This window comes from Eublepharis macularius, chromosome 16, assembly GCF_028583425.1.
Source record: "Eublepharis macularius isolate TG4126 chromosome 16, MPM_Emac_v1.0, whole genome shotgun sequence".
Classification (NCBI taxonomy): Eukaryota; Metazoa; Chordata; class Lepidosauria; order Squamata; family Eublepharidae; genus Eublepharis; species Eublepharis macularius.
The window spans coordinates 12,836,846-12,853,277 of record NC_072805.1 but is presented as its reverse complement, the minus strand read 5'-3'; the positions used below and the strand labels follow the sequence as shown (position 1 = coordinate 12,853,277).

The window sequence follows — 16,432 nt, the reverse complement described above, 5'->3', positions numbered from 1 at the left end:
AGCACGATGACCTCCTCCTGAGGAGCGGGACGCGGCGACCGGTGATGCTTGGTCTTCTTCTTCTTCTTCGCTGGTTCCGAAGAAGACCTCAGAACCGACGCACTCCTCGCCTTCGAAGGGGACCTCGGCTTCGACCTCTTCGCCTTGATCGGAATCGAACCGGTCGTCGGTTCCGACCGGGGACTCGGCACCAGGACCCTCGGTTCCGAAGCTGGTCTCGGATCCGACCTGGTAGATGACGCGCTACGGGGCGGCCGCACCGGTCCCTGCGCTGGAGAGGCCGCTCTCGACGCCGAGGCACTCGGGGGCAGCGGTTTCGACCCCGACCTCGCGGAGGCCACTGAGCCAGCTCTTGATTGCCGTTCGGCAGAGGGGCTAGGGCCGGCCTTGGACGGACGTAACGGGGTTCCCTCCGACATGACCTTCTGCCACAGCGAGGAATTTAGCCGGGCCTTGCGATCCTGCCGGGCCTTGCTGGTGAAACCCTGGCAGATCCTACAGGCCGAGACATTGTGGGTCTCCCCCAAGCAAAAAAGGCACAAATCATGGCCATCGGATTTGGCCATCTTAGTGTGGCATTTTAGGCAATGCTTGAAGAGAGCCGTAGAGGCCATCTTCAGGGGCACGCGAAAGAAGGGTCAAAAACAGTCCGAGTCAAATTACCGAGTCCACGTCAAAGTCCAAAGCGAGATCCAAAGAATAGTCGAGGTCACGAAGTCCGAAGTCAAAAGCCAAGCAATCAGTTAGAGAAAGCACGAAGCACAAAAGCACAGAGCAACGAAGCTCACGTTCTCTCCAAGCGGCGGCAAGAAGAGAACTGAGGGAAGGGGCCGTTGGTCGCTGTAGGATCACGTGACCGTTTGGGCGGGAAGACGGTCGCTGAGGCGCGCGACAAACGGCCCCTTCGGAGCCTTGGAAGCTCTAGAAAATTCTCCGGCGGCTGGCCTGCGCCTGCGCAGTCCCATGTGTGGAGGCACAGAAGAACGAAGATGAACTTAATTTCCAAGCATGTGTGGACCCATTTCAGGGTGAGGGTGTTCCAAACCTTCCTCCCAACCTGACCTGGTCCCAGCAAGCCGTTATTTAACCCGATGGAGGGATTTTTGTGTTGCTATCTGTACGTGCAAGTTTCTCCATCAGGGCAAATGGCACTCATCAAAGCTGTTTCAGGTTCAGATATGGCAAGGAGGAGTGGAGACCGAAGTACTCCTGTTAGCCAAACTGCCTTAAAAGATGGAGAATTAATAAGCAGCAGGCTATTATTAAGGGATCAAGACCTGTATATACCAGGGTCAGAGTTCCTGAGACATGCCCAATAAGAGAGGAGACTAATATTTCAATGAATCGAAGACTTTACTGAATAACCTTGAGTAAAAAGTACATGAGACACACACATTCATTACAAGACTAGGAAATGAAAGATGAGAAAAATAGAGACTGTTGCATGAGCAGGAATATCGTTGGTGGGCAACACACACCTGTCCTGGTGAGAGCAGAGATCCAGCAGCCAAGGGCAGAATGCCTAGTGAGATGCCAGCAACAGGCTAGGTGGGATGGCAGGAGGAGCCCTGGGGAGTTGGAGTATCTCCCTTATATAACCAGTTTCAGTCCTTAGGCTAGACCTGGGGTTGGGCTTATGCCCTGTCAAATGGTTCTCAGGAAATTTAACAAAGGTAAATAATGTGTCACTCAGGTGGGATAAAGGAGATCCGGACTGGGTACTTTAGAGCCTAATGTTTGTGTCTGTGACACCTCAAGAATGACAAAAGGGACAGGAGGAAGAGAGGGGGAGGGGTGATTGATTTTTATGATGGTCCATGGCGACACTTCCAGAGGGAAGGAAGGACAGAGGGGAAGAGCAGATGAAAAGTGATCTGCATTGCTTGATGGGTGGAAGAGATTATCTTGACTGTGGGATTACCAGGAGATCCTGAAGCACCTCTTGTTCCTGGCATCTCCATTTCAAGAGGCCCATCTGGAAAACAGTTCATGACGAGAAGCAGACATGCAATGGCTTCCACAGGAAAAATAGCTGTCGTTTTAAAACTGTCTCTGGGAAAATGGCTTCTCTCTCTTTCACCGCTAGCCTTGGTTCCTGCAGGAATCTCAACAGGGGCTGGCATCTTGGCAAGCAGGCCCATTTATCTGGGTGCAGCGTGGCCACTCCAGAGTGTTTGCAGAGAGGGTGGCTTGTGGGTGCTGATCAGGGAGTTGCCCTGACAGTCCCATGACGCCCCCTTCTTCATGCATCTTATTGGCCTCAGTACCAAGTTATTCACAGTCCATATATAAAGTCCATGTCCAGATTCTGTGAGGGGGCGTTCCAGGCAACACTCCCTCCTGGCATGCCACAATCCCAACCTGAACTGAGGTGGCGCATACCTGGAAATTTAGCTTCCAGCACAGAACTCAGAGAATCCATCTGTTGACAGGCCTTGTGCCCAACACATGGACTGTGCAATCACAAAATTGGCCCTTAGGGAGAGGCTGATATGCTGTGACAGAATGGGGAGTTTATGAACACTAAGATCATAAGACTAAGATCTGGGAGGCCCAGGTTTGAATTCCCACTCTGCCATGGAAGCTTATTGGGTGACTTTGGGCCAATAACACTCTCAGCCTAACCTACTTCACAGGGCTGTTGTAAGGATAAAACAAAGGAGAGGAGAAGGATATAAGCTGCTTATATCCTTCACCACTGGAGAGGAAGGTTGGGTATAAATGAAGAAAATAAATTGACTGGACAAAGAAAGAGAGACAGCTGGTGGGAAGGCTTGTAAGGAGTGAGTGACAATAGCCTAAAAAAGGTGATCAGAGTTTGGACCAGGATTATTTTAGTGGTAAGAACAGAGAGGTAAAGAAAGGTTCTTGAAATGCTGAAAAGAAAGACGTGGCAGCCCAGTGTCAGAGAATACTTTTCTTTTTTGTTGCAGGTAACCAGCTTCTAATTTGAAAAGCTCAATTGCTCTTGTTGTTTAAATTAACTTTCAAGTGGTAATTCTGCTACCCAATCAATGCCCTGCGGCTATGCTGATGGAAGGTACTATCTGATCAGCATAAATCTTGTGTATTAAGTTTGCTGTCAGCTCAGCTACTCAAGATAAATGGTGGCCTTAAGCAGCGCGGTACCTGGATATCCATGAGCCCTTGCGGACGGATTGTGCCCCGGCTGGGAGTGATAGTAAATTCCTTTGGCCTCGCACTTCCAAAGTGTGCCTTTCTCCAGTCTTCCCTTGTAATGTCAGAGGCTTGAATTCGACTCTCGACACTTGGCTCTTCAGAGCCATCTCCTGGGACACGAAGGCTGAAGGTCATTGATACCAAAGAGGTGTTGCTGAGGCAGCAGGAAAGAGTGTGAGGAAAACCTGCAAGAGAATGTCGTCGCCCAATAAGGATCAGTAACAATAAGGTCCATCAAGGGACCAAAAGGACAGCCAGTCAGCTCCTTCACAGGTCACCAGCTGTTACTCCAGGAGCAGGAATCTGCATGCCTTTGAGCAAATATAATGGTTTACATATCCAGGGTCACTCAAGATGCTGAATCAAGTTACAGTTCCTAAGGACTAGGGATTTGCTCCCACGAAGAGGTACAGCAGGCAAGAGTCCCCCTGGGTGAGGCCTTTGGCAGCAACAGTGAACAGCTGGGTGGCCTAGTTTTCCTTCTCTCGCCAGACAAGTTGTCTCTCAATGCCTCCTCTTTGGTGGAGAGTTAAGTATACCACAGACTCCCCATAGGAGCCCAGGCTTTATCCCAGAATCCCAGGGAGAGATGATGGCGCAAGCCTTTCCAGGAGAAAGGCTACTGGAGTGCCCAACTTCTCTCCAACCTCCTACATCTTGCAGAGGATTCGGCCAGTGAAAAATAAAAGTATATGAAAGAGATGCTTGGCAACAAAATGAGTTCTAGTTTGATATATGACAGCTATTCTTTATTTAAAGATTTTTTAAAATAACAAGAAGAAATATTTACAATCATGCCTCCCTTCCATATAAAAATAGATCACTCACAGTACAGCATTAATTCTAGTAGTCTAACTTATCTCTATTTAGAATGTCCAAGTCCTTAAATCAGAGTTTTACCTTAGGATCAAATCCAGTTTAGAATTTCATTCTTTGCTGACTTTTGGTCACAAAAAGCAAGAAAGGGAGTCATTCAGTGACTACACAGAGTCTGTGCATTTAGCTTCTTGTATACATCAGCTTAGTGATTTTGGCCACTGACATGATGTTCCATATGTTACATAGCCTATTTTCTATATTCAGTACTTGCAGCTTTTTCCACTATTTACCCAGAAGTCTTTCTTTGAGGCCACCAGCATTTGCCAGTTGCCATACCAAGTTCCATTTACGCTTAAGGAAAGCCATTTAATTGAAGCCCAGCAGACACCAGTTTCAGTTTATTCAGCTTAGCAGCCCATAGGCCATACACTCTAACAAAGTTTAAGAATTAAAAATAACCGTTAAAGAAAAGGTTGCCACGTCTACAATGCAGTTTTTACAAAGGCTACTCAGTAATAGTCTTAATTTTGAGCCGCAGAGATGTTTGAATGCCTCAACGCTCCTGCCTTTGCTGTTGTTACACTATTTACTCTACCTTGAGAACCCAGCAGATATCATAGAATCACAGAGTTGGAAGGGGCCATACAGACCTTCTAGTCCAACCCCCTTCCCAAGGCAGGATGAGCCTAAAGCATCCCTGACAAGTATTCCTCCAGCCTCTTCTTGAAAACTGCCAGTGAGGGGGAGCTCACCACCTCCCTAGGCAGCTGATTCCACCTTTGAACTACTCTGACCATGAAAAGGTTTTTCCTAATATCCAGCCGGTACCTTTGTGCATGTAATTTATATATTGCATGTATTACATGTAATTTATATTACATGTAATTTATATATTAGATATATTAGAGGTGACAAAGGAAAATGAGGGAACTGTTGCCATACAGAAAGATAACTGGCTAAGGTTAATCACAAAGCCTTAGAAACGTGTCTGGGTTTTCTCTCAGTGAACTTTTCAAACCAGCCAACAATGCCTTGTTATATATTTCATCCCTTAAATGACAAAACTGTCTCCCACCCAGAGCAGTGCCTATTCAGTGGTGGCACCAGAACTTTTCCTGGAGACCACTTCTTTCTTCTTCTTTGTTTAACAATAACTGTGCTCTTTTGGACACTGCTAGGAGCTAAACAAGATCACAGCTGCTGATTGACAATTAAAGCTCCTATCTTGGAACTTGGGGGGCTGGCGCAACAAGTTATATGACCCAGATTTTTTTTAACTTTTTTACATTATCGTGACATTCTTTGTCTGCAGGAAACCTGTTTAACAGCATTTTTACTCTGCCAGGTATGGGAAGAAACAAGTTGCTTCACTGTAGCTGAGTGGTCACCTGTGCTATCACACATGTGCATTCAGAACATCTCCAGAACAGCCCAGAGCTCAAATCCTCTTCTTTGAGGAAAAGTTTCTGTGCAGAGCTCCAGGACAGGAGTGAACATCATCCCACTCATCTCCCACAGACTGCTGCACACTGCTCCCTCCCAAAAATATAACGAGAGGGTGGCAGCAAATGGTGAGGCTGCACAGATGACCTCAAAGAACAGTGACGAGTAAGCAAGCAGTTTTTCTTCTACGTGGTCCAAACACAGAGGCAATCAGCCAGCCAATTCACATAGAGGTGAGCAAAAATGGGCTACCCAAAAGCAGCCCCCTGACACAGATATCAAAGGCATACAAGGAGGTAAATTGATGGGGCTGCCAGTGTTGCTATGCAACGCACTTCTGCCAGTGTACGAAAGTAGATACTTCCTTTTGTCAATCCTGAATCCAGCAGCAATACATCAAGAGATGATCAGTTTCTGCATTTGACCGTCCAGTGTGCTCTCCAAGTTGTGCATATTCAGAGGAAGTACCAGCAGAAGGACAAACAAGAAGGGACCACCACATTCCACTTGGGAGCACCCAAAGAAAGATGGCTGGACACTGCTGGAAACTAAAGGCTGGACTAACTGGATCCAGCAAGACAATTAATAATCTTAAAGAAAATCCAGCAAACAACCTCCATAAAATGGCAGAAACTTACCAAAGGAGACAGCCCCAAAATTAAGGGATGGAACATTGAAATGAAAAGTAGGTCCAATCACACAGCCCCTGGCAGGAAAAACAAACAAAGGCAAATAAGGAAGGCTGGGAACATTTTAAAATGTGCTTAATGATGTGATCTAGAGAATACGGTCTTCAATGGCCTTAGTGATCCCCTGTGGTACCTTTTGAATGGAAGTGTTCAATTCCTTCAGACTTACCTACCCAGAATGAGTGGGTGCAGAAGGCACCTTTCACCTCCTATATTTAGGAAGCTGTGTAAGGGAGTTTTATTCCAGAGCATTTGGTGGACATTGGACAGTTTGGAGGGATTTGGTTGCATTCTTTTTCATTCTCTGTGTGTGTTTTAATTTTGTGCACTTTTTAATCTGTATTTTTTAAATTCTACCTCTGACTTTTAAAATATCTTGTTACTGGGATTGTTATGTTTTGTGGCCTTGCAATCTGCTGTTGCCTTATTCTGATCAGATAAGGTGTTCTAAATGAGTAAGTTAAAAAAAATCTTTGTCTTTGCAATGTTTCCAGCATGACGTCCAGAAAACCAAAGGAAGGATTCAGACCTTACATTCCTGTGGCGGCAGCAGTATAATTTAAGGCCAGCTCTAATGCCACGTTTTTCTCCTCCTCCCTCTCAGCTGTATTCCACGTTGGAGCCACAAGATCCACTGAGAGCACCCCAATCTAACTAGCTCTCTTCTGGGCTTCATTTCTTGATCACACTAGAGTGTGGCAGGAACCAGGACGTGACACATGTATAGACATTATGGCTAGTTCCCCCCCTCCGCTCCCCGCCAAATCAGTTTGACTCCAAACAGTGCTCCAGATGTGTGTGATGCTCATTGCAGTTGGTCCTCCACTTTACCTAATCACCAGTTTCACAGGCTGGGGGGATCCATTGACATTGAACTGGAACTCTTCAGAGAACTCTCCCAGAATGGTAGAGCTGAAGGTGATCTGAATGGCTTGGTGGCCCCCGGGCTGGATGATACCTTCGCTGGGCCAAAAGGCAAAGCAGGCACCCAAGGCAGTGGATGGCCACGACAAGCTGAAGAGGGCATCGATGGCTCCTTGGTTAGACAGAATGGCCTGGAGCAGAGAAGGGGGGAAGGAAGATAAGAACAGGAATGAGAGATCTCTATCTCAAAGACGGACCTGCGTTAGGTTTCCCAACTAAATACGAGGAGGAAACTGGTGATGCTGGCTGGAGATGAAGAACAGGCTTCTTTTCCAGACGGTGGGCATGCAGAATCTCCCTTTGGAATTTTTAGACTAATTAAACCGAGTTGTGACTTTGCTAGTGCAATAAAGATGTCACATTCATTCCATAGCTGCAATAGTGGCAAACAATACCTATCTTGAACTCCTCTCACTGGCTAAGGTGCAGGGACTGAAAAGGGAATATGGGCTTGGATCATGTAGAAAGGCATATTCCAGCAAATAAAGTACTTGAAAGGCAGCAGAAATAGCAACGATAAAGCAGCAGGAAAAAAGTCAAGACTTATAAAAGCCAATAGGACAAACTGCACACTTTCACATCTTGGCTTAGTGAAGGGTGTCTTCACTGGATTTATTTATGGTTGATGCTATGAGTCAATACAGCACAGTAGATAAAGGCAGAGTTTGGAGCACAGATACATGAATTCATCGATGAGCAAGGGCCAGAAGCTCTATGAATGACTCTGAGTAAGTCATTCTCTCTCAGCCCAATGTATTTCACCAAGGTGATGAAGAGTAAAACAGGGATCTTTGTCACACAGGTTATTTGCCAAAGGTTCAATACTGTTCAAAAGTGGGGTTTCCCCCATACTTTCCCACAGCATGGTGATACATTTATGCACCTCCCAGGGTGTTTTTGGCTTTGCACTGATCTTTCCCAAGCCCGCTTGCTGCAAACTTTTGGGAAAGACTGCAGCAAAGCCTGGATGGCAACCATATTTGTGGGAATCTTCGGATTTTCTTCATCTCACCAATAAAGCAGCATTTTCCCTATCCCCACAGCAATCAAATTCCCCTTCCCCGCCAGTGGGGCTTTTAGGGTGCTTTTTAAAAAAACTTTGCAACTGAATTATTATAGTCTCATTATAACTTTATTTCAGTATTTCTACCAGGTTCTCTGATTTCTTAACTTTCACTTTTTAAAAGTATTCAGCCCCTTTCAATGTGGAGATATAAGGATAAAGGCATATCTTTGCAATAAAAAGTTGCAACAATGAAAGCTGGTTTAGAAAAAAAATGGTTATACTATTATAATGGTACAATGATATTCAATTGGAGATTTTATTAAGAACTGAAAAAGATGGAGTGGTGGTGGGGCACTGTGGAGAGACCTGCCATGTGGAAGCTCCGTCACCACTGTGCTATATTGGCAGCTGCAGCAGCAGCAACAACAGGGAAACCGCAAACACCTAACCCCATGTGGAAAACATGCGACCATTCCCATGTGCTCCTTAGCAGGGCACACAGACGCAATCTGTAATAATGCTCACCTCATAACTATGGGATGATCCAAAGAAAATTTTGCCGATGTTCAGCTGGTCAAAGTTGAAAAGCAGCTTGGGACCCATGGCCTCTCCTTTGATGCGAAGAGGGAGTCTGCTCTCACGGCCTACAAGGGCAATAACCCACTCCACATAAGGCTTATCACAAAACAGAACTACAACTATAGAACATTGTTGTTTTTTAAAAAATGTTCCATTGTCAATATAAAGATGTCAGTACAAAGATGATTAAGTTGATTCAATAAACTTTATTTCCAAGTTACATCCCAAAAAAGTTTTCTTCTCTTTTCTGTTTGAAATTTGGCTACTGGTCATCGGAATGCTGCAGTTTCTTTGTGTCTCACATCTTCTGTGGGATCCAAGTGGGATCCTTCCCTAGTTTAAAACTAATGGGGTATTCTCTGTAGCTGCCAAAGAGCTCTGAAGTGTTTGGCCCTGGCAGGTTCACTGGGGCCCACCTGAAGAGAAGTCATGGCAAGCAGTGAAAACCCATCCCACTTTACAGGGGTTTTACCTGATGCGACAGTTTCAGCCTGAGTTGTGGACTGAGCTATAACATCCTACTTGTTTTATGCTGTCGCTCTTCACTCTCAGCCAAATGCTTGAACTCATCTTTTGTGTTGTGATTTTTAACGTTTTTTATTTGTTCTTACTTGTTCTACGGCACTTTGAAATTTTGAAAATACCTAAGGAATTTAATAAATTAATGAAGTAAAGCCAAAGGAAACGTGCTAGACTTTTTTTTTTAAGTATCGCTATGAAAGAGGGCAAAATGATTTGTCTGTGCTGAGCGCAGGGCAATGGTGATATGGAAAGTCTGGGTGGCCACATACAGTCATGATGCCTTAACGTCTACCGTATGATCCTTGTTTGGAAGAGACGACTATTCCCAGAAATAGAACTCAGCTTTTACAGAGGGCTGTGGCCTCTGAGTTGATTAAGGAGGCAGAACCACAGAAACTGACAGTGAGCAATTCAGATGACAATTTATGACCGTTTGTTAATTTCCTGATATCTTGAGTTTAAAACATAGTTTTTGTTGTGTTGAGCTTAAAATAAAAACAATGGTTTCGTGAAAGAATGGAACGATCAGTTACTCAATATGAAAAGGGAGAGAGAGAGAAGGGAATGTTTATTTCAAAACAAACATTCCTCCTCACCAGGGTAGATCCAGGCTCTGGGTGTCTGGATATTGTGAAACTCCCCTTCTGCTGCCACAGATGTGGATTAGGTTGGTGACATTTTATTACACCAAGAGTGCCACCTTGAGAAGAGTTACATCCTTCCATTCCAATTGATTTTGATGGATTTAGGATTAGGATTCTGTTTAGGAATGAATGCGCAGTAAGATACAGTGGAATTTGGCTTAGGGCACACCCCAAATACAATCTGTGGTGATTTTTTCCTATTTTTGGCACTAAATGACAACAACAACATTTGCCCTTCAGGACAACTTAACATCCACTCAGTGTGGCTTACAAAGTGTGTTGTTATCCCCACAAACAGACATTGTGTGAGGTGGGTGGGGCTGAGAGAGCTCTGAGAGAGCTGTGACTGACCCAAGGTCACCCAGCTGGCTTCAGGAGGAAGAGTGGGGAATAATTCAGTTCTCCAGATTAGAGTCCCGCTGCTCTTGACCACTACACCAAACTGGCCACAAAGTGGGGAAGAAATAACAGAAAACAATGTGAATAAGGCATTTTGTTTCCATTCCTAGCACTACATTCACCATGAACAAATGACACCGGCCAACATTCCCCACAGCTCTCTGGTTTCCCTTGTCTTCTGGCCCGCTCCGTGAAGCTGGCTTTCTCCCAGCTCCTATCCCTAGCCCACTGACACCAGCACAGCTCACTGCCGCCTAGCAGGCCAACTCTTGTCGACCGGCTGGAGTGCAAACTGTGAAACTCAAAGCTTATTTTTGTCCCTGCTTCAGGGAAGCTCCTGCTAAAATGGCAGACCTCCCAGTTTGTAAGAACTGAACCTGCCTTCATGGGGATTGGAAGATAAAAGGATAAAATCTGGTGGGCCCTCCAGGGAAGCACCCCCCCTTCTGGCTTTTGAGTGAGAACAACACTGCACACTTTATCAAAGCTCGACTCCCGCTGTGTGAGTAGATGGTTTAATTTGTAGTCTGTTTGGCTCACCCATTTGTGGCACGCTGTACAGCCTTCACTTACAGAATACAAATGCCAGGCAAGTTGTTTTATTATTACTTATTTCTGGAGAACTGCACGGGGTTTGCTTGGAAACAGCCTCCCGTCATAATTTACCACAGATATCTACTGATATCTTGCAGTTGTGCCTGGGAGATGCCAGGGCTGGCCCCGATTTCCTCCTTGGCAAGAGCGCTCTTTGAACGCTTTCCTTGTAAAATCCATAACGACCTGAACCAATGTCAGGGGCACCATCAGTGGGCAAATACAAGGGCCCAGGAAGGGGGGGCATCAGGGACCTCGACCCTGCCCTCTGCAGCATTGCTGCCTGCCCTCTTCTGTGAATACCAGCGCTGGCAGGCAGCCGCAGAGGAGGCTGTGACCTGATCCTCCAGGGCAGCTGCTTGGCCACTGTACGATGCAGGATGCTGGACTAGACAGACCACTTGTCAGACCCAGAAGAGCTCTTCTGGTGTTCTTACATTAAGCAGAGGCTAGACTGGGGATCTCCAAGGGACTGGCCCGGTTTCTATCTGGACCGCCTCTGCTATGGTGCCTCTCTGGTGGTCACGCGGTTCCTCTTTGGAGCTGAAGGCAAAGGCTTGCTGCTGCCTCTCCTGCTGCATGAGTGAGCAGCCACCACCTCCACTTGCTGTGTTAGGAGACTGTTGTTTGTTCTTCGATCCATTCAAACAGGATCTCCTTCAGCTCCTTGCTGAAGACTCCATCAGTCCTTTCAGACTATTAGACCTGAACAGTGAGCTAATTGGTGCCTTGGACACTAATGGCAGGGATTTTACTGAACAGCTTGCACACAATAGCCTACCAACAATTCAGTGTTTCTCTGAGGGCTGTGCTCTCCCTCTCTCTGGAGGCCAACGTACCTTTTCAAGTGTGGGCTACTCTCAAATTATTCCACTCTGCTCTCAAGGAGCCCAAAAGGGGTGGGGGGCTGTCCTCTTCAGAGACCACAGAGTGTCAGAGAAGTTGAAGAAACCCGCCTGCATTTCTGCTACCTAACCAACTTTTCCTCTGTTTAGTATATTTTAATTCTGCCCTTCCTCCAAGGAACTCTAGTGTGTGCATATATGTCTCCATTTTACCCTCATGGCACTACTGTGAGGTAGGTTAGTCTGAAGGACAGTAAGTTGCAGTACAAGCAGAGATTTGAACTCAAATCTCTTCACACCTTGTTCAACACACTAACCACTGCACTGCACTGCCTCTGAGGGATTCCTAAAGCATATTACAAGGGTAAACATCTGGAAGGTAAACCAAATTTTGGAAGGGATTTGGGGAGGAAAAATCATTGCAGGAAAAATTCAACTGTTCCCCCCGCCCTTCAAAATTCCTCTTAAGCACTTCTAACTTAATAACCAGGCCTTTGGGGCTTCAGGGTCTAATTGCTTATAATCTATAATGTCTCCATGTTCACTGGCTTTGCAGCCGCCATCTACAAAACCCTCCCAACTGTCACCAAAGCTCTCTAAGAAGCCTAACAGTATCTGTTAAATAATCTATTTCAATTTTTCCTACTTATATACTAGGCGCAGTAAACTCTTGCCCTTCCCCATTTGTCACTTGTCTGGAAAAATCTACCTGATGAAAGGAGGGCTCATTAATGATGAGCCCATGTAGTTGTCTATGATTCTATTGCAATTTGATGTCTCTGCCATATGAGCAGCAAAGAGTCTCTCTACATGAGACGAATTATACAAGGACACTCAAGTGAAGGGAGACACTATGTAAGCCAGAAAGCTGAGTTTTAAAAGACAGATCGGAAGACTCTGTCAGTTTCACCTCTCTAGAGCAAAGATGGCTCCTAAGATAATTTATTTCCTCTTTGCCTTCCAGAAGGGGAGGTGAAATTGACAGAACCAGCTCTAGAAAGATGAAATTGACAAAGCCTTCTGATCTATCTTTTAAAACTCAGCTTCCTGGCTAACATTGCGTCCCTCTTCACTTAAGCATCCTCGTGTAATTCGTCTCGTGTAGAGAGACTCAAAGAAACCTCTTGCCATAAAAACACCAGTCCCACTCTCAAAACAGTCTGCTCCTCTGCAATAGGCAACCCAAAATATGCAGACAATGGAACTGCACTCCAGATGGGGCTCCCCATTTACCTCCCATTCCATGATTTGACAAGAAATCTAGCGTCACTATGAGAGAAGGGGAATTGCCAGAATCTCATCAGAAGTGGTCTCCAAAAACAGGAACTCAGAAGAAATCCCCACAGGTGGTGGGAGGCATGTCGTACCTGAGATATCACAATATATGGTGCGATGATACATCCCAGCTTCTTGGGGCCTGAAGATCACAGTAACTTCGGTTGTGGAATTGGGCCAGACATCTCCCTCCTAAAAGCAAAGGGAAGGAGGAAAATTGCATAATGCATTCCCGTTTCAAAGGTGTTCTGTACTGCCCTTGCCTTCTCTTGAAAACCAAGAAAATCTGCCTTTGCAGCTGGAAGCACCGCTCTGCTCTTCACTAAATGGCACCAATTTTCACAGTGGTTGCTCCTCACGGATGCTTTCCTTCACCTTGACTTCCTACAGCAGCGCTGTTTGGAGAAGCATCCACATGACATCATCCTCTATTTGTTCCGCTTTCACATTTCCCCCCCACTTTACTGCAATATTTCTCAAACCGGGTTTAGCATGACCTTGAAAGATCATGCTCAAAGTATATTTGGATGCCTTGATGAACAGGAGGATGTGCATTTTGCAGCTCCCATCCATGTCAGCTCTATTTTCTCTGCAACAGACTCCAGTGATGCCATGATATCAACCAGAGGGTTTGTCAGGGTTTTTTTAAATTGGAAATTGCTATAACACTATAGTATTATAACACTGTACTGATATGTTATCACTACCTTCTGCTTCCAAGCTTCCAGTGAAAAGAAGTCTCTAGCTTTTTTTGTTGCAGAGTTATTGGAGGGAAGTAGAGGCTACACCTTTCCCTTTATAACTCCACAATGAAACGGGCTAGAGATGTACTTTTTTGAAAAAAAAATGAAAGCTGGGAACTAAGAGGTTATGGCAATAGATCATTATACTATTGTGTTGTATAGTGACCCAGCAATTCTCATTTTTAAGCCCGCCAGTAGAGGGGGGGGATGGTAGGTACAGGGGGCTGGGGCCGAAACTAGACAAAACATTTTGGTATGAATTGGGTCTGGGTAGTGGAGCAGCTGTGGCAGAGACAGCTGGTAGTTCGACAGGGCTAGGACAAGAAAGGAAAAGGATAGCAAGCGGTCACTGTCAGTGGCGACTTCCTTTTGGTCTTCAGGAGAAAGGCACATGGGAAAGAGGGGGGTCCATCTTACCTTTTGGCACCCTAGGAGTTTGGGTTGGCTAGCCTATTGGCTGGGTCAGCACTGCAACCACTCCCAGAAGCCCCTCCTACTAGCCATGTAAATGTTCAAAGGCACTGCACATGCAAGGGCCAAAATTACAGGGGGGCACCATTGCCGTTAATTCCTGCTTTTAAGATTCTGTTTGGCCACTATCAGAAACAGAACTCTGGACTAGATGCAGAGAGAAAAATGGAGTCCCGATGACTCTTTTGAGCTGTGAGTCAAATCAGAGTGGAAGCAGTTTTGTTTTGACCTGATCCGTAAAGGCAGACAGGGAGGAATTCCAAAAGTAGAGATGGGGTAGGGTGGGGAATACCCCTATCCCAAGGGCCCACCCACTTCAGTAAGTAGTGGGGCATCAAGAAGGGCCTTGCTGAAAACCTGAACATTATTTATTTTATTTATACTCCATCTTTCTCCCCAGTGGGGATCAAAGTGGCTTACAACATTCTCCCCTCCTCCATTTTACCCTGACCCTGTGAGGTAGGCTAGGCTGCGAGTGTGTGACTGGCCCAAGGCCACCCAACAAGCTTCCATGACAGAATGAGGATTTGAACCTGGGTCTTCCAGATCCTAGTCTAGCACTCTTAACCACTACATGATGTGCCGGCAGGGTCATACCAGAGGAGGCAGGCTTTGAAATATTCAGTTTGCTACTCAGGGCTTAAAGGTAAAAACAGCACTTTGACCTGGACTCAGAAACACACCAGAAGCCAATGAAAAGAGTATTATAGAAGCATTATACGGTAAGAAAAAGAGCAAGCACACACACCCCGACCATGTTCTCTATCAACTGCAGTTTCTGAACGCTTTTCAAAGGCACCACAAAGAACGTGTTACAGTCATCTAATCTGGATGTTGCCCAGGCATGTGTGACAGCGACCTAAACTGCCTCCCTCAAGAAAGGATGCAGCTGGCACACCAGTCAACGCTGGGCAAAATGTTCCTAGCCACTGCTGGTGCCTGAATATCCAAGAGCATGTCAGGAACTCCTGAGCTGCTCACCTGGTCTTTTTTAAAGGAAGACTGCACCTCCATCTAAAACCTAACAACAACCAATGACTCCTCTTATCTTGTCTGGATTAAGCTCTAGCTTGACTTCCCTCATCTGGTCCATCCCTGATTCTAGAAAACAATTCCAAGCAACATTTTCTGGGATCTGATGGAAAGTGGGGGGCGGGGGGCGGGGCTGGATGTCATCTATATACTGATGTCCCAGCACTCCAAATCCCTGGACATCCTCTTCCAGCAGTTCTTTATTATTCCCTTGCTTTTCTTTCTGCTGCACGTTGGGACTTCTGTACAAGGAAGACATATGGATCTATGAGAGAAGCCTTGCTGAAGTCCAAGCCTCCTCCATCATTTACATGGACCCTTGGTCATTAAACCCATTAGTTTTTAAAGGAATGACCAGTTGGGAAATGTTAATAGAGTTGTGCTGATTATCAACAGTCCTGCTATTTTCCTCTTGCTGCTCTCTAGATGACATGCACAATCCAGTCCATCTGTACAAGAAGTAGAAAGAATAGGGACCCAGCTGCAAGCCTTGAACTCTCATGGCCATATCCTAAGGGAGGGCATCCAAAGTCAGGGGTCTTGCAAATCTTCCCAGGAGTCTACAGAATACGAGACTGCAACAAAGAAGCAGCCTTGAAGAAGGGACAAGACAAGCTTGCTGATTTGGGTCCAACAACCCTTGAGAAGAGATGCAACTGAGGCACAGCACAGAAACACATTCAGTGGTAGGTGGGGGTTGACAACTCCGGCTTGGGAAATTCCTGAAGATTTGGGGGTAGAGCCTGGGGAGAGGCCTCAGCAGGGTATAATGCCATACAGTCCACCCATCATAGCAGCCATTTTCTCCAGGGGAACTGATCTCTGTCCTCCGGAGACCAATTGTAATTCCAGAACCCACCAGGACGCTGGCAGCCATAGTGGTATGGCACATTCTTTACCTCTGTTTATTTATTTGGCCTATGTCTCTTCTCTCTAGAGGGACCAAAGCAGTTTCCATGAAGAAAGAAAGAAAGAAAGAAAGAAAGAAAGAAAGAAAGAAAGAAAGAAAGAAAGAAAGAAAGAAAGAAAGAAAGAAAGAAAGAAAGAAAGAAAGAAAGAAAGAAAGAAAGAAAGAAAGAAAGAAAGAAAGAAAGAAAGAAAGAAAGAAAGAAAGAAAGAAAGGATCCATCCATCCATCCAGGGCAGGTCCTGGTTCCCTGGACTGCTAACCTAGGCCAACAGCCCTTTGGCTCCTGCCCAAAGGGACATACCTGCAAGCAGAGAAGAAAACAAGCTAAGCCCAGATGGTATTCAGCTGCTGCTACAA

The 16,432-nt window shown here is 45.7% G+C and overlaps 1 protein-coding gene across 1 annotated transcript in view; it reads right to left on the bottom strand.

Moving 5' to 3' along the window:
* The window catches only part of HYDIN (HYDIN axonemal central pair apparatus protein), a 222,680-nt gene that overhangs the window by 174,548 nt on the left and 31,700 nt on the right, over window positions 1-16,432 (bottom strand). The window contains exons 10-14 of the mRNA XM_055000839.1: window positions 13,012-13,111; window positions 8,587-8,705; window positions 6,963-7,186; window positions 6,081-6,148; window positions 3,130-3,365 (exon numbers count right to left, since the gene is read on the bottom strand). Coding sequence (XP_054856814.1) covers window positions 3,130-3,365; window positions 6,081-6,148; window positions 6,963-7,186; window positions 8,587-8,705; window positions 13,012-13,111 — 747 coding nt within the window. The remainder of the gene's footprint in view (window positions 1-3,129; window positions 3,366-6,080; window positions 6,149-6,962; window positions 7,187-8,586; window positions 8,706-13,011; window positions 13,112-16,432) is intronic.